The following is a 16,519-nucleotide window of genomic DNA, read 5'->3' as shown; positions in this document are numbered from 1 at the left end:
TTAAGCTTCTGGTATATTGAAAAATGTATTAACTCCATTTTGACAAAAACTGGAGATATGATTCTTTGCCTCCAAGGTACAGATATACATATATATATATACTATATATATATACATACATATAAATTGTATAACTGTAAAGGGTTTTATGTCTATTATTACTGATTCCTAAAGTGAAAAGTTTCATGTAACTATCTCTTTCTATTGGTGTTGAATAGAAAGAGATAAACTTTTCACTTTTCAGGTTTCTGTCCTAGAGGAAAAGATACATAATCGATCCCGTGATCAACCCAGTTTCGCAGTGTTGTTGCACACGGTAATGGAAATTTTTTTACGTTTCTTAAATACCTATAAGCTTTTGGGCTTAATGATCGTAACGAAATGGCTGACATAATATCTTCAGATGACCATTTTACATGATTCTTTGCCGATGACATTAACATTTTAATCTGGCCAGGTGTAAATACCTTACGCAGAGCATCGATGGCTATTGTGTCTGCTTCCTTATGTCTATTCTTTGCCATTGTCTTAACTTCTGCTTGCAACTGTGCAACTTGTATACTTAAATCTTGAGTCTTTTCTTCAAGATTTTTATTTGTATCTAAAAGTTTTTGGTTCTGTTCTTCTAATTTTCTTAATTGCATCAACAACGTTTCGACATAAACATTTGAATTATTGCCAATCTCTTGCACTCTGTAAAATGCATAAAAATATTTTAATTTAATATTTATTTTAATATTTTTAAAAATAAAAAATTTTTTTAAATCTTTATTTATTGATTTTGTTATATTTATTTTTTTATTTTTTAATTTAATAATTTTAAAGAAACATTTAGCTACGTACATCTTTTGTTGTACTGCTTCATTTTGATCTTCCATATTTTGTACAGCTGCTTCATCTGTATTTTTTGTAACTTTTTCAATAACTTGTAGAGTATTCTCTTGCATATCCTTTACAGCTTCTTCCATATTTTGTGCAACGTCTGTTTCTACATTTGTTACAGTTTCTTCTTGCGATAAATGCTGTTTTTGTTGTGCATATTGTACAAGTTCTATATATGTAGGTACAAATGACTTTACTCTGAAAGAATATATGTATAAATATCGTAAAGTATTGAGGAACTCATTTTTGCTCCCTGTACCGCATAGCGCGCGATCAATTACCAATCTTTTTTTATCTAGAAAATACTTACGGTACTTTTATTTTTTTGTTATTTTCCTTGCTCTGCAACATTGTACCTTTTCGTTTCTTATCCAGAATTAAGAATTTGGTTGGAATACATCCCTTTTTTAACCTTAGAACTTCTTTGGCTGGTTGATTTATTAAACGTGGGTTTGTCTTCTCAAGTGAAAAACAATTTTTCTCAAAATGGATACTGCATATCCTTGCTATAAGTATATTATATTATAATATAACATATGTATGTGACATTGTGTTGAGTTCAAAGATGAAACATTAACTTACCCGAATCAACTTTCATATCACTTTCTTTTCTCTGACAGGCATTAAGCCATTGCTGACGAACAGCTGTTTCTTTCGGAAAGCTGAAATACTTAATGCTTTTCGTTGCGTTATGATCCGTACGATTCTTGCAGTTTTTTATACAACACGTCGGCATGGTATCTTCTCAAACAAAATACAATATATATATTACATATAATATCTAGAAAAAATCAATCCAATAAAATTTGATATTTTGGTATGTTTGACTTAAGTTTATGTTTTATAATTTATTAATAAATATATATTTATAATGTTTTACGGTAGATATTTATTTACGAACCTTTATTACGGAATTTTTTTTTTTTTGTTTCTGCTCCTTTGGGAAGGAGCAAAGCGCCTTCAACCCTGCCTTTGGGTTATATAGCGAAATCTTTATCACGAAATGCGTGTAACGTGGTTATACCGTGGCAACGACTAAATAATATCTGTCTTCTACCATGGGAGGAGTCATGTTCCTTCTCGCATCTCGGACCAGTTCTTGATTGGTCAAAGAAATGCAATCAACGAATCAACGCGTCACTTTTCCGTAAGAACAAGAAGTTTATTGGCTATCGCGTTTCACCGCGCGGCAAGTGTTTCCGCGTTCCGTGTGCAGGGAGCCATAAAAACGTTCACTGTCACTAACTGTTTATACTATGACATAAGTCTCCATGGAACCCACTTTACCCTAAAAATTATTTTCCATCTAATGAAATACCTTTTCCTGATATTATTTTATATTAATATAAAAAACAATGACAGAAATAATCGAGTTACGTCCTAATAAAAGTTTGATCAACTCGTCTTTCGAAAAGTATCAATTTTTCAATGAGGTTCCCATAATTTCTGAAAACAAATTAAGGAATCGTAAGTACATACATATTTGTATTATAAAATATTATATATATATATATATATATATAACTATATGTCTCTGGCATATAATCAAAGAGTATAGATCTTTTAACAGAAAAATATTTCAGACGTATACAGATTAGAGCCAAATCATAATCAAGAATCCTGGCTGGAAGCAAGACTTTTCGCTTTTCATAATCATTTATTTAACAACGTTTATGACATGTCGTGTTGGTTTATTGATGAAACTTCGGCCGTTTGGCGTCTGGATAAAGATGGTTCTTTGAATCAAGTATATAAATTACATGAAGATACACAGTCATCGAAAATAACATATAATCCATCGATCGGATTTACCTCAAATAATATTGTGGCGATTTCTGATGGTGCTGAAAAGCTGCACATATTGATAGGATATACTGGGGAAAATAGGAAGGTGTTTCTAATGAGTCCCGAAAAATCTGGAATCATCATGAATATCCAATACATAGAAAAGAGCTTTAAAATTATTGTAACTATGTGCACTATTGTTGCAAATGATAATCAGAAGAAATATATGCAGCTTGTATTACTGTCATATGGCTTGTGTGTGGAAAATGAAATAACGAAAGTTTATGATATAGATAAACAGATACTGAAAGTACAAGGTACTGTGGACTATGCCTATGTGGAAGAAAATGGTAATTATTTGCATTCCATTTGTCAAGATAATATTGGTTTTGAGAGTGAAAATACACAAGAATCTGAAACCAAAATAGAACAGCCAAGTGTTAGTTCGCAAATAAAAATTCCAAAGTATTATTGGTCACAAGATGAAGAATCGCTCATCGTTTGGATTAAAATACCGAAACAGCATAGCGATAAACGACCTAAAATAAGCGTTAACCCATTAGAACTGTCTGTTACAATAGACAATGAAATATTAATACAAGGAGAATGTCAACATAGATTGGAGGAAAATATGACAACTTGGAGGCACAAAGAAGATACGTTACAAATTGATCTAAGCAAATGTGAAAATGGATTAATGTGGAGCGAATTAATTAAAGGTGATACAGGAGGCGAATGTTTACCCAATGAAGCCCTTGCTGCAGAAATTCATGCGAGGTACTTGTTATGAAATTGCTACATATATACTCATGTTTTAATCTCAACTTTACTTTAATAATATTAATTTTACACTTAACTTTTCATACATTTAATTATTTTAATTCATTATTATATTTCATTATATTCTTATAATTACTCGCAACACTATATGTATAATATATCATTTATACAGGTTAGCACATTTATGTACAGACCAACAAAGTAATAGTGCTGGCGGGGATCAACCTTGTGTGGGATTCAATGCTGAACAATTAGAAGAATGCGATCTCGAGGGAAAAGATAACTTTTTACAAAGGATTAATCTTCTCACGCGGGCGACCACACATCTAGCTAGATTAGGGAGCAACAATCACGTGTTGTTCACGTATAAAAGAAATCATGGGCAAACGGTGTGCCTAAGATATGATCACGACGCCTGCATTTGGGAAATGGACAATGGAAACAATGATGCTCAGTGGAACCTAAGACACGTTCGCAGCTTTCCTGGATTTGGCTACGTCGAAGCTAGCAAGACCAATAAAAAGTTTTGCGTGTCTCCGATTGGTAAGGCAGCAGAGATATTTTATGAAGATATTTCTCTGATTTAATAAAAAGAAATAATAACTATACATAATAGTAATAACTCGATTAATTTTATAAAATTAATAATATTAATTTTATTTAATAATATTAATTTTATTTAATAATATTACCGTAATTATATACGTTTTTTGCCACAGATGGTTCGTACATAGCTATAGTTGAACACACGAGACACGTGTTCTTGTACGAGAGGCCTGATGACGGAGCAAAGTCCGCCAAACAAAGAATCGTAGACCTCGATTGCCAAGCTTCCCCCATTATGGGTGTCGTTGCTACAAACGAATACCTGATTGTACTTTCGAAAGATAAATTATATCGTTTACAAATCCGTACGTGATAATTGTGCTGTCTGTAATTATCACTGGAATGGATAAACAATAAACATCTTTTTAAAATCATGTATAGCCATATTATGTAGGAGTAATTATTACATACGTTTTTTGTCGGGTATACAACAAATTAATAATTTGCATTTATATAATTTATTTATTCTATCTCCAATTTGACATGTAATATGTTAAAACTGATAAATTTCTTTGCAAAAAAAATGTTAGTATATATTTATATATATTTATTGTTAACTTTAGCTACATAGCCAAGAAGTGGACTTGGTTTACAAATAACCTTAATCATTCATCCTTCCATTCATACACTACTATCCTAACTTACAAGTAACTATTGCACATATTGATACACATTGACCTTCTATGTTTTAATCCAACCTTCTTTTTCGCTCTTTTTTCTCTAACGCTGACCGTTCTTTATATAATCTTAACAAAAAAAAGTTAGTAATACGCAATATATTGTATAATTTATTCATCTCTGCTTAGAATTTTTTTTCTTCAATCTACAAATCAGATTAAATGCTGGTTTCAATCATATTTAAGTATTAATATAGCATTTTAGTATGAAAATGTAGTGTTTCTGGTACATTTGAATTGTCGGCGATGACGCATTGCGTTCCTATCATACGCCTGAGGCCCGATTCTGGAATTAATAATCTTATTAAGAATCTATTCGAAAAACATATCCGGGGGTATTATCCGGGTACCTACCCGGTTATCCGGTTTTTTTTTTCGAGGTCTAAGTTGTTTTCCATTTACATCAAAACTTAGATAATTCTCACTTGTGATGTCATTCTATCTTTATTATTCATTAATTGCCAAAAAGGATAGAACATCACAAGTGAGAATTATCTGAGTTTTGATGTAGATGGAAAGCACCTATTTATTCAACAATCAAAATAAACCACCATCAAAAACGTCACATCCGGTTTCACTCAATGACAGCACATTTACTCCATTCGCGTTGCTTGCACTTTTTGCACTCAGCATCTTCGCTTTCTCTCTCTCCAACGGCCGAATCAGAGCTGGCCGAATATATATATTTATCTCATTTCAAGTGCAAAAATGCTTGGGGATTTAAGCAACGCGAACAAACCTATTTGTCCGACCCTTTGGTTTTTTAGGATCTCTAGTAACGTACGGGCACCGCTCTGACAAGGGACCAATCAGAGCACCGATTGATACATGGCTGTATCAAACGAGCACTGTTAATCATCACACACACCCAATTGCTCCAATTGTAAACAAAGATATTGGATATTGTATTAAACTTTTGTACCCTACATAATTTTCCATTATATGTAGTCGCGGTCGAACGGATACGGTGCGGCACCGCGACTTTTTTCGGATTTGTAATCCTTCGGGAGGGACGGAAGGACGGCTAGGATCTTGCCATAAAAATTATTTAACCTCACGAACATGGTAAGTGGGTGGTGAACACGAACTTGCTTCTGTTCGAATTTTCATCGAGGAAATGGCAGTAATTAAGCGTGTTGCTGATATAAAAAAAATATGTAACCTCTCTCGCACTATTGAATATTTTAATTAGTTGGACGCACGTGGGAGTGAATTATGACATCTTGGAATTACCGATAATGACGTTTCTAATTATATATATATATATATATATATATATATATAGCCGTTCAGTGTGTCATATAAATTTTAATTTTTTTACGGTGTTCCTTCTATGCTGTTCTAGGATGATGACGATCATTATCAAAGTGGTTATGACGACCATTATCAAAGTGGTTCTTTCCCAAAGGATTTTGGGTATGCGCCGTTTGACGGTGAAACCGATGGATCTATGGATCCACTAGCCGGAGAACAGAAGCCTAGAATACTTCTGATGGGTCTGAGACGGTAGGATTAAGAGTTTTTTGTGGCAAGACATTCTGCAAATTTCTTAGACCAATGCTTATCCCTCTGATGTCTTTTTCTTTCGTTCTTTAGTAGCGGCAAATCGTCGATACAAAAGGTGGTATTCCACAAGATGTCACCGAACGAGACGCTATTCTTGGAAAGTACAAATAAAATAATTAAAGACGATATAAGCAACTCAAGCTTTGTACAATTTCAAATATGGGATTTCCCTGGGCAAATCGACTTCTTTGATCCTACCTTTGACAGTGATATGATATTTGGCGGTTGCGGAGCATTAGTGTTTGTGATAGATGCCCAGGACGATTACATGGAAGCTCTTAATAAACTCCATGCAACAGTCACAAAAGCGAACAAGGTCAATCAGGCCATCAAGTTTGAAGTTTTTATCCATAAGGTGGACGGATTGTCGGACGACTGTAAAATGGAAACGCAAAGAGATATACACACGAGGGCCAACGATGATTTAGCAGACGCTGGTAAAGAAAAGTTTTTGAGATAAGAGTTGGATTAAGGAGATGAAACGCTGATTCTTACTCACTTTACGTATTTCTTCTAGGATGCGATCAAATACATTTGAGTTTTCACTTGACCTCGATATATGATCATAGTATATTTGAAGCATTTAGCAAAGTTGTTCAAAAGTTAATACCACAGCTGCCTACTTTAGAAAATTTACTCAATATACTCATATCGGTAAAGATAACGTTTGTCCTGTCCTCTTTTTTTGTTATAATGAACAGTCTAGAATATTAAAAAAAAAATGTTATACTCACAGAATTCAGCAATTGAGAAGGCATTCCTGTTTGATGTTGTCTCAAAAATATATATAGCAACGGATAGCTCACCTGTTGATATGCAAAGTTATGAACTATGTTGTGATATGATTGATGTTGTTATTGACGTATCTTGCATATATGGGTAAGTAATCGTATATTCTGATTGCATATATATGTATATATTTAACATACTGTTTGTATTTTTCCTTTATATTTATGTCTGCTCCAGATTGAGAGAGGATTTAGAAGCTGCTGCATTCGACAACCAAAGTTCCAGTTTAATTAAATTAAATAATGGTACAATCCTGTACTTGCGCGAAGTGAATAAATTTTTAGCGTTAGTCTGCATCTTACGAGAGGATAATTTCGATAGACAAGGTGAAAATAATTATTTTAATATTATATATTTAAAAAAAATGTGTTTTCATAATAACGCGCACGGATTGCATCATTATTTTTGTTTCTCTTTCTAATTTACAGGTGTGATCGACTATAACTTCCTTTGTTTCCGCAAGGCGATACAGCAAGTATTCGAATTACGAAACAAAGCGTTAGCTGCAACAAATGCGAACAATCACTCATCCTCCCCTGTTAGCACGAATGAAACGTCAAATGTTCCCACGGTGTCGCAAACTGGAGCCATTGGACAAAACGGTACTGTTGTAATTGCGCAGAGTTAACTTTAATGTGCAATCTGTATAGAACTTATCAGGCGAATGTAATAGAACAGATCTTGATATTAATTTCATTATTACTTATTTGGAAATCTCTTTGCAAATATGTATGTTGCAAACACATCTTTTCCTCCCCTTAATATATACTATACTTTTTACAATATATTATTAAACATGAAATATATCTTTCATACCAAGAAATGACTTTCTAATTGTATATGTATAAGTTATCATAATAATGTTACCAAACATATAATTATGATTTCGTATTTTAAAACTGTAACCCCAAATTACTATAGCGGAACTTTTATAATTGATATTTGTTACATAGAGTATTGGAACACATCTATGTTATCAGTTATTGCTTTCTTTATGTACCTTAATGAAATATATGGCAGTATATGTGTGCGTGTGTATGTGTGTGTTGTGTGGGTGTGTGGCTGGATTTAAATCTATATCTACATGTTTCACATACCATATTTACATTCTTCTTCTTTGGAATCTAAAGTTATATATACACATTTGTAATTTCTAAATCTCAATAATTGTATAATTTTATTGGGTCATAATGTAGAAATCGTGATTTTATTGTATGTGGAATAACATTATCGAATATATTTTTATTTTTGTATGTATCTACTTAAAATATTCCTTACGATGTTACGAATTAGTGACGATATCTTTTATCTCGTGTAAGACGCATGATGATGAATTTAGAACAAAGAATTGTTCCTCATATTGATACCAGCGCATGTAAGAAAAGATTTGTTCATACTCGTTTAAGGACATTTCAACAGGTAGCAATGATTCTGGACTAAAATTTTAAAAAGTTAGTAAATCCACACTTTAACTGAAAAATCTGTAGCATACGTCAGTCACATTTTTTTACCTTATTTGCCAAGTCCTTTCGTAAATTAATTTTGGGATTGGTAGGGGGATGCCTGACGGTGGCAAACTTTGGTGTGCGATTTCTGTCAATAAAGTACGACTGAGGTCGGTAATAAGCTTAATGAATTTATTACTATCTTCGAATGATTTACTATCGATGTAGGCCGCAGATGCTGGCATCAATTTATCTGGAAGGGATCGAATAGGAAACAGGATATGGAAGTTGACACATTGGGTAACAATTATACTGATAATCGTACGTAGTGGTAGAAAAGTGATTGATGTAATTTTAAACAATTTTTATTCTACAAAAAATAAAGTAATATATTTTTCTCTCAATTATACATATGGGAACAATTATTTGAAAAAAATAAGTACATAATACTCTATGTTGTAAGTATTACAGATCTTTGCGTAACGAGTTTATCTAAAAAATAATTATTAGTATAAAAAATTATAATTTATATTAATCACAAACGAGATAACAATATAATGATCTAGTAGAATAACGGCTAAATACTACATGTATACTTTTGTAGTATTAAGTAATGAGATTGATGTAAATGAGATGGGATTGATGTCGTTGTTAATCCCAAATAGAAAGATCAGAATGCACACTGATAATATTGTTAAATCGGTACGAGTTGACATTCTATTAATATAAAATTAAGCACATGGCATACTGCAATTAAAGGCTGAACTTAAGGCAGTCACTGTAAATAAAGCAAGGGGAAAATGTCAGAAAAGCAATACTGTTAATTCATCATGCAACAATTTAACATCTATTAGTTAATATTTTTTCAGTATATGGCAAATATATTCAAGATTTGACATGTCAATACATAAATCACACTAATGACGTATCTTTCAATGACTAATTTTAAAAAATAATTGAACATTTTTTTTGTTTTTAACGTTCTCTAATGATTGTTTTGACAATATTTATGAACGATCGATTGAACTGCAGAATTGTGGATAACTGTACTGAAATACGTTAAGTACCGCTAATAAATTGTAAAACTTACAATAATCTGCATCCTTATGTTGTACCGCATTGTGCAAAGCTAAGGCAAGATATGTATGATACTTTATGTAACTGTGCTCCATTACGTCTAATTCTGTAGCGGCTAACAATAATTTTTTGCGTGACCATCGATCTCGTACGTGATTACACATTTCGATCATCTAAAACATAATAATTGAGTAATAAGTAAATTCTATAAATTGACATTTCACCGTCATCTAATAGATATACGTACGTTATTTATAGTTGTTATTAAATCTTTAAATTCCTCTGTTAATAAGCAATGTTCGTGAACTTTGTTCAAGTATTCATTATGCACTGAAAATAATTGCTTACGTTTGTTAAGATTATCATGAGTATTCCATCCAATATCTTAAAAGGAAACTTTATATGTCACAGTCACACAATAAGATATGTATGTGAGAATTTCTTTTCCTCGAAGATAATTTATCGCAATCATTACCTGATATAATGGTATCGAGACTATCTGCCTGAGCTAGAACCTTTTCCAGTATAAAACCTAGACTCTGTAATACTTGGCCAGACAAGTATGTATGTATAGATCCTATCGCGTGCAGCAGCCAAAATCTTAAACTCTCGAGGCGCCTTATGTGGAACTGTTCTAATCTGTCTCTTGTACACGGCGACCTAGAACCTTCTAGATCTGAAAAAAGTAACGAAACGATATAAACATGTTGTAAAAATATATCTTAAATCGTATTCGTATTTATTTACCATAAAACCTTAAATTATTTAACGTCCACAAAGCCCACTTCAATTTTAGTTGAAATCTGAATATCTCATTGTACTTTTCTAAAACTTTCTTAGTTAACACGATACTTATAGGCCATTCTACTGTATAATGCAGCGTTATACTATTTACAGCTTGTAACACTTGACGAGTACTGATATTGCCGTGAACTGTAATCGACCAACGAGAACTTGTATCCGGCCAATATTGGGAAAATACCTCTTCAAGAATACACGACAGAAAATACGAATTAGCCCACATTTGGTTATTTTCAATCTAGAATAGATAATTGTTATATCACAAAGGAATATTATTAATATTTTAATACGTTGACTGCCAAATCATATTTGGGAAAAGGTTCCCTTACACTTTTTTTATGTATTTAAGAATCAAATATTTTTTTTGTGAATTAATTTTCCATGTTTTGACGTCACGGTTAATTTTTCATTCTTACCCCAGACGCTCACTGTCAATTTTATTAAGTATTTCCTATGATTTTCTTCATAACTGCGATTTAATTGCAAGTCAGGCCAGTACGAGTTAACTCGTATTTGGCAGTCAACGTGTTAAGGATTAATTTCTTTCTCCTTTTACCTCGTGAAACAAGATTTGATAGAACTTATTCATAACGTGTCCAGCTTCCATCATATAAACAAGCCTCAATAGCTTCAAATGTGTTTGCAGCTTATATTCCTCAATCATAATATTTTTTACTAATTTGCTAGCGCTGTTATAGCGTAATATTAAAATCTCAGACAATGTATTCTCCAAAATGTTTTGCATCGGCAATATATATCTTATCTTTTGTAGTCTACAAGAGAATATATGTTAGTCTTAATGTATAAATTACTCTAATATATTAATAATTTTTTGTAAATATAGACATATACTCTTGATATAAATTATATATTTGGCCTTGTTTCGTTTTAGAATTGTGAGTACTATGCACACGAGCAACCACCGTATCGTTTTTATATAATTCACATGGCATGTAGTCTTCCATAGCTTTCATGAGAAATGGATTATGCAAAGTTGATAATTGGTGTATTATATTCGTTTCAATATCGGCATCGTACTCTTGTAAAAGTATTTCATCTATTTGCGGCGCGGTATCTGTCTCCTCCACTGATGAACTATATTTAGATATTTCTGATAACAATTTATTTTGTAGTTCAATGTTTAATGAAATCCTTGTGTCTGCAATACAATTATTATGCGTTATAATGAGATATAAGTTTACAACGTAAAAAAATGATATAAAGATGTCTGTCATAGTCAGAGACCATTGTACTCGTTGTCCATCCTCCATATGTCGGCAATTCGATCCAAAGAAACAAGTAATTCAATACTGTGACCCATATGTTGCACTTTTTGCAACAAGAATTGCATAATAGGATCTGTCAAGCAAATATTATCGGACAATCGAATCGTAAATTTTTCAATTTGTTCATTTTCATTCTCTCTGACCCTATAAAATAATTAAACAATTAGATATAGGCATGTAAATATATATAGTAAATTAGAATTTTAATTCTAATTTTTTTATTTTTTACTTGTACCTCACAATTATAAATTCATCTCGCCAATCCTCTAATCGTCCTTCACTCAGCCATGTATCAATTATGTTAAGATAAACGGTAAGACTACATAGATACAAATTTATACAAATATTTGTCCTTTCTCGACTATGAGAATTTTGCATTTCATAATATAAGGATGATAATAGTCGAGATGCACATTTCCAATTAGGATTAACTTTCCAATCAGTTATAACTTTCTGGTGTATATCGTAGAGCATTTTTATAGTATTCAAATGTCCTCTCAGATTAGCCGATAAAGATAAGAACGTATTGCAATTTTCTAAAATAAAATATTTAGCAATAAGATTACAATGGTATCATGAACAAATGAGTCATGTGAGCTTACCTTGCTTTATAATATCTTTTTCTATATTAACCACTTCAGTCTTAAATTCACATAGGTGTTGTTTAAGCGCAGCATTATATGCTTCATAGGTCAAAGGAGGACTCTGTAGTTCTGAGTCTTGGTTATAAGTTGGCTGCAAGTCAGCTCCAAATCTTTCAATATCATATATCATCGAAAAATACTCGCAGAATGGAGTTAGAATACTCCTAAAAGCAGTCTGGAAGTAGGATTCAAAAATAGAATAATTTTTTAAATAATAAAACCGTGCATAAAGGATTGCACAAAAAGATTTAAGAATGATAAGAGCTGATCCTATAGATGTACGCACAGTTGTCAAACTTGGTATAGATAAGTCGGAACATATTGAAAATTTCGATTCACTGTCCTGTTGAAACACCACCATTGACGTTTGAACATAAAACATCCATAATAATTCTCTGCACACTTGATATTCGCTAAGAGTAGTTACTTTGTACAAGGCTGACAAACTCGTTTCATGCCTGTAAATATATTTACAACATCACGTATATAACTCATACATGAAATTTAACTGAAAAAATAAAAAAAGTACCATATGTCACATATGCTGGTGTCACAAGATCGTTTAACAACGGGATACTTTCGACATCTTAGATTGTTCCACCAATCAGTTTGAACCTTTGATAAGAGCCACTTTCTAGATTCGAGATTTTGTACTAACGCCAAGGAGAATTTGTCTGCTGTACTATCAGAAACTTCTGGACACTGCGCAATATCTAACTGAGTATTACATATTTGCGTCGGCAAAGAAATATCATTCTCATCAGTCCCTTCTTCTTCCGTTAAATCGGACCATTCCTATACAAATGTAAAACTTGAAAACGTTTCGAATTATAATTTTACGAAATATATCTCATGCTAATACCTACGCTCTCGCTATTGTCGCTCTTATAATCACGAAAGAAATTCTCCTGACCTTCCTTCAAATATTGTGCCCAGTCTATTTCCTCCGTAATGCTATCCTCGTTTCCAGTGGCTGCATTAAAACTGTGTTCCCCGCGCGTGAGTTTTAAGCTGTCCAAGTTGGACTTGTGAGTTTCAGTGGACAGATCCAATAGGAATGTTAACAAACACCACTGCAGATCGTACTGCGGGTGTTGCTCAAAGTCAAAACTCGATAAAAAGGAATCGATCAGCTCTTGAAACTTTTTAGCGACTTCATATTTTCCGTGGATCGAGAATTTGGTGATTAGAGCGTTTATCGCCTCTTTGGTTGCGTGACTATCGATAGAGAGATAGCGATGATGTTTAATATTCGATAAACAAAATCGTTCGCATATCCGAAATCCCTCTTCAGCTTCCTGAATACGTAAAGATTCATATCTTGTAAGATGTCATTGTTTCCTGTGTATGTCACAAATGTCAACTTGACCTCACACATACCTCAAACGATGTAAGCGCTGTTATAAGCTGCTTCAAATCATTATGAATGTCATTCAATATTCGAGTACTCATTTTTACTTTGCATCAAGATTATTGAGCAATACATATGAAATCATATCGGCATGCGCTAAAAAAAAAAACAATTTTTCTGTTATGCTAACCATCTAGTTCAACTTTTTAACCCTCCGTCTGTATATGTGGGTCTACGGCGTCCGAGCCAAAGTGATGTCTGATCGTAACTGTAAAACTTGCAAGCCTGCCAGAAAATATTAAATAAACAATGTTTATCAAAATGAATATAAAATTATCAACTACAATGTAGACAGACGTTTTGTGAATTTTTCCGGATTTTTTAAAAATACTTTAATAGGGAAAAATTGCGTCACATCTGACAGACCCACGTATTTTGTACTCCGAGAGCGCAAAAAAAAAACGTATACAAACGGAGAGTTAATTTGACAGATAAAGGAAAATATACAATAAAAATGGCTTTTTCTAAAAAATGTAAGTTAAAAAAATATGAGATTTAATTTATAACAAAAATTGTTAAATTATATTTTTAAAATCGTGTATCAAAATTGAAGGTGAGAGGGTTAAAGTAACCATTAAGAAAATATATATATAATGTAATGTTACATTAAAAATATATGATATTAAATTTAACATTCAATCTGAAAAGTTTACATTCATTCTGGATAAATGTTTAATTCTGATCAGTCTCATCTTATTGTTAGATTTCGATGATAGATATCCTAACCTTAAAAAACATTTAGTTACCATTTCGCGCCGACTTCTCCTTTTTTCTGTTGGCACCATCGACAATTCGTCAGTCGATACCATGGTAGAAAGAAAACAAGGTATGCTGTTGCGCATCCTTTCTAATAACCAATGAGTGCGTTGGGCCAAGCTGGAGACATATTGGTTTATTGGCCAATAGAATTAGGCCCGCGGTTTTTTAAATGAGAATTAAGTTCTTTTTCTGTTCTGCATATAATGCAATTTTATTTTATGTAATAATTAATTTTAAGTAAAAAATGTTAAAATTATATATAAAGAAATATTAAAATAAATGTAAAATAAGCATGAATTGAACAATATAATAGATGTATGAGGAAAAAGTAAATAATTTTCTGAAGTTTTAAAAATATTGTCGATATAAGATGGGTTTATTTAAATACAGCAATTTCAATAAATGTAATAAATATTTTATTTTAATAACACGAGAAGTTGTGTTCAATAAGTTTATTATTGAATAGTATACAAGAAATTGATATGTAAAAATGAACATATGTGGCACGCTGATATTACAGAAACGATGGCGCTTTCTTTTTCATTAAAAAGACAACATCAGATAAAATTCCTTCTTTTAACTCCATGGGAGATGCCCAGTTCCTAAGTGTGGATAATCCTGGTAACGGGTAGTGATTTTCTTTTAAAAAACAATATGCTTTTGGGCTCAAGCTTCTTAACATTATTGCAGCAGATATGTCTTCAAGACCCCACTTTACTCTTTTTTTTCTTTCATTACTCATTAAAACGTCAATTTGCTTCGGAGTGAATATCCTTTTGAGCACATTATGGACATTTTCTTTTATTACACGTTTCGTAACTCTTGTCTTTTCTCTTTGCAATCGTTTTACTTGTTTCTTAAGCAAATCGTTTACCTTGTTTGTTTGGCTTAGTCTTTTCATCAAATCTTGAATAATTTTATCTCGTAATCTGAAAAATATTACCTATTAATTTGAAAAAAATTTGCAATATGCAATAAAATATTTTTATGTCTAAAAATTACTTGATGTTTACTATATATATATATATATATATATATATATACACATCCTAGTAAACATCAAGTAATTTTTAGACATGAAAATATTTATATACATATATATATATTTGAGCTGATGCTTTATAATCATACAGACAATTAATTTTGTTTACCTTAAGTGCTCAGACATAACAGTCTGTGAATTACTTTGTGTGTTTACCATTGTATCATCACTTGTACTGCTGAAAGTAAAAAATATTTAAGAAATAAAAATATAAAACAACATGCAATAATTTCTTGTACAGCAATGAAGTCGTTAATACGCATGAAATCAATAAAATTATACCTAGCATTTTCTTTTGAAGATTGCATAAAACGTGTTTCTGCTTTATTTTCCATTGAAGTGTCGATCAAATTGGTCTCGGACTCACTAAAACTGTTTTTGCTGTTAAAAAAAGATATTGTAAATAGAATTTATTGCAATCTTCACATATTATAATAAGAAAATATTTTATATAATACAATAATACACACCTGCTGTTTTCACTAACATTTATTATGTTGTGTTGATTTTGCACTTCCTTTAGCACTTCTCTTTCCTTCAATAGTGGCAAATTTTCTGTTGGAATTGCATGATCATGAAGTCTTCATAATTTCTTAGGCGAGTAATTTTCGCAGTTTGCTAAATACGCTGGCTTTGGTTTGTAACAGCTTGGTGTAAAGTGGACAGAGCATATGCGAGCTACAAAAATTAATTTCAATAAAGTATTAAAAATATATGCCTCAATTATAATTTATATAGATTCAAAATAACGTACCGTTTTTTAGGTTAACTTTATTTTTGTTAGCAGCTTGCATCCATTTTAACGCAGTTTCTTCATCCTTTGGATAAGAAAAAAATTGAATATTTTTCTCTTTTGCATTCTCGCTTCTATTTTTGCATCTACTTACACTACACATAGGCATTTTAAAAAAGACAAATTAAGCCGAACACGTTCACTTCTGACGTATGTATATACATAAAGTATATCTA

At 31.9% G+C, this 16,519-nt stretch overlaps 4 protein-coding genes and 1 long non-coding RNA gene across 10 annotated transcripts; 2 read left to right on the top strand and 3 right to left on the bottom strand.

Moving 5' to 3' along the window:
• Nucleotides 1-94: 94 nt before the first annotated feature.
• LOC112452760 lies at nt 95-1,930 on the bottom strand. 2 transcript variants are annotated; one of them, XM_025013146.1, is made up of 5 exons: nt 1,784-1,930; nt 1,465-1,663; nt 1,193-1,388; nt 844-1,080; nt 95-693 (listed from the first exon to the last, which is right to left on the bottom strand). In XM_025013146.1, exons 2-5 carry the CDS (start codon nt 1,616-1,618, stop codon nt 234-236), a joined length of 1,047 nt encoding a protein of 348 aa, XP_024868914.1. In that variant the 5' UTR covers nt 1,619-1,663; nt 1,784-1,930; the 3' UTR covers nt 95-233. The 2 variants fall into 2 exon arrangements, with proteins under 2 accessions (XP_024868914.1, XP_024868915.1); XM_025013147.1 differs by having other exon boundaries at nt 1,465-1,623.
• A 176-nt stretch (nt 1,931-2,106) lies between these two features.
• On the top strand, nt 2,107-4,427 carry LOC112452757 (nudC domain-containing protein 1). Its single transcript, XM_025013140.1, has 4 exons — nt 2,107-2,349; nt 2,466-3,444; nt 3,620-3,990; nt 4,167-4,427. Exons 1-4 carry the CDS (start codon nt 2,238-2,240, stop codon nt 4,364-4,366), a joined length of 1,662 nt encoding a protein of 553 aa, XP_024868908.1. The 5' UTR covers nt 2,107-2,237; the 3' UTR covers nt 4,367-4,427.
• Nucleotides 4,428-4,591: 164 nt separating this feature from the next.
• Nucleotides 4,592-5,127, bottom strand: LOC112452765. The gene is made up of 2 exons (XR_003040535.1): nt 5,085-5,127; nt 4,592-5,016 (listed from the first exon to the last, which is right to left on the bottom strand). It is a non-coding gene; the product is annotated as an uncharacterized LOC112452765 (long non-coding RNA).
• Nucleotides 5,128-5,259: 132 nt separating this feature from the next.
• On the top strand, nt 5,260-7,713 carry LOC112452759 (ras-related GTP-binding protein C). Its single transcript, XM_025013145.1, has 7 exons — nt 5,260-5,795; nt 6,076-6,236; nt 6,327-6,733; nt 6,814-6,950; nt 7,033-7,175; nt 7,263-7,411; nt 7,514-7,713. The coding sequence occupies exons 1-7, from the start codon at nt 5,793-5,795 to the stop codon at nt 7,711-7,713; spliced, it is 1,200 nt and encodes a 399-aa protein (XP_024868913.1). The 5' UTR covers nt 5,260-5,792.
• Nucleotides 7,608-14,533, bottom strand: LOC112452754 (gamma-tubulin complex component 5). Of its 5 annotated transcripts, none has more exons than XM_025013134.1 (15): nt 14,496-14,533; nt 13,719-13,845; nt 13,205-13,636; nt 12,868-13,133; nt 12,625-12,796; nt 12,297-12,513; nt 11,930-12,230; nt 11,654-11,838; nt 11,261-11,567; nt 10,965-11,181; nt 10,355-10,646; nt 10,083-10,283; nt 9,855-9,991; nt 9,621-9,780; nt 7,608-9,308 (listed from the first exon to the last, which is right to left on the bottom strand). In XM_025013134.1, exons 2-15 carry the CDS (start codon nt 13,788-13,790, stop codon nt 9,262-9,264), a joined length of 3,006 nt encoding a protein of 1,001 aa, XP_024868902.1. In that variant the 5' UTR covers nt 13,791-13,845; nt 14,496-14,533; the 3' UTR covers nt 7,608-9,261. The 5 variants fall into 5 exon arrangements, with proteins under 5 accessions (XP_024868902.1, XP_024868904.1, XP_024868900.1 ...); XM_025013136.1 differs by having other exon boundaries at nt 9,855-9,937; XM_025013132.1 differs by having other exon boundaries at nt 7,608-9,780.
• Nucleotides 14,534-16,519: the final 1,986 nt, after the last annotated feature.

This window comes from Temnothorax curvispinosus, unplaced genomic scaffold, assembly GCF_003070985.1.
Source record: "Temnothorax curvispinosus isolate PA1 unplaced genomic scaffold, ASM307098v1 QBEX01003650.1, whole genome shotgun sequence".
Lineage (NCBI taxonomy): Eukaryota > Metazoa > Arthropoda > Insecta > Hymenoptera > Formicidae > Temnothorax > Temnothorax curvispinosus.
The sequence above is the reverse complement of the archived record's forward strand: the minus strand, read 5'-3'. Positions and strand labels throughout refer to the sequence as shown.

Bases quoted from the DNA above. Each gene is read 5' to 3' on its own strand.
- LOC112452760 (XM_025013146.1), bottom strand. From the start codon at position 1,618: ATGCCGACGTGTTGTATAAAAAACTGCAAGAATCGTACGGATCATAAC. The intron at 1,081-1,192 runs GTAAGTATTTTC...ATATTCTTTCAG, and splicing joins AACAAAAAAATAAAAGTACC to AGTAAAGTCATTTGTACCTA. The intron at 694-843 runs GTACGTAGCTAA...TGCATTTTACAG, and splicing joins GAAGCAGTACAACAAAAGAT to AGTGCAAGAGATTGGCAATA.
- LOC112452757 (XM_025013140.1), top strand. From the start codon at position 2,238: ATGACAGAAATAATCGAGTTACGTCCTAATAAAAGTTTGATCAACTCG. The intron at 2,350-2,465 runs GTAAGTACATAC...AAAATATTTCAG, and splicing joins TGAAAACAAATTAAGGAATC to ACGTATACAGATTAGAGCCA. The intron at 3,991-4,166 runs GTAAGGCAGCAG...TTTTTGCCACAG, and splicing joins GTTTTGCGTGTCTCCGATTG to ATGGTTCGTACATAGCTATA.
- LOC112452759 (XM_025013145.1), top strand. The intron at 6,734-6,813 runs GTAAAGAAAAGT...TATTTCTTCTAG, and splicing joins CGATGATTTAGCAGACGCTG to GATGCGATCAAATACATTTG. The intron at 7,412-7,513 runs GTGAAAATAATT...TCTAATTTACAG, and splicing joins GGATAATTTCGATAGACAAG to GTGTGATCGACTATAACTTC.
- LOC112452754 (XM_025013132.1), bottom strand. From the start codon at position 13,790: ATGAGTACTCGAATATTGAATGACATTCATAATGATTTGAAGCAGCTT. The intron at 12,231-12,296 runs GTAAGCTCACAT...ATTTTATTTTAG, and splicing joins AAAAGATATTATAAAGCAAG to AAAATTGCAATACGTTCTTA. The intron at 10,647-10,964 runs GTAAAAGGAGAA...TATCTATTCTAG, and splicing joins ATCAAATCTTGTTTCACGAG to ATTGAAAATAACCAAATGTG.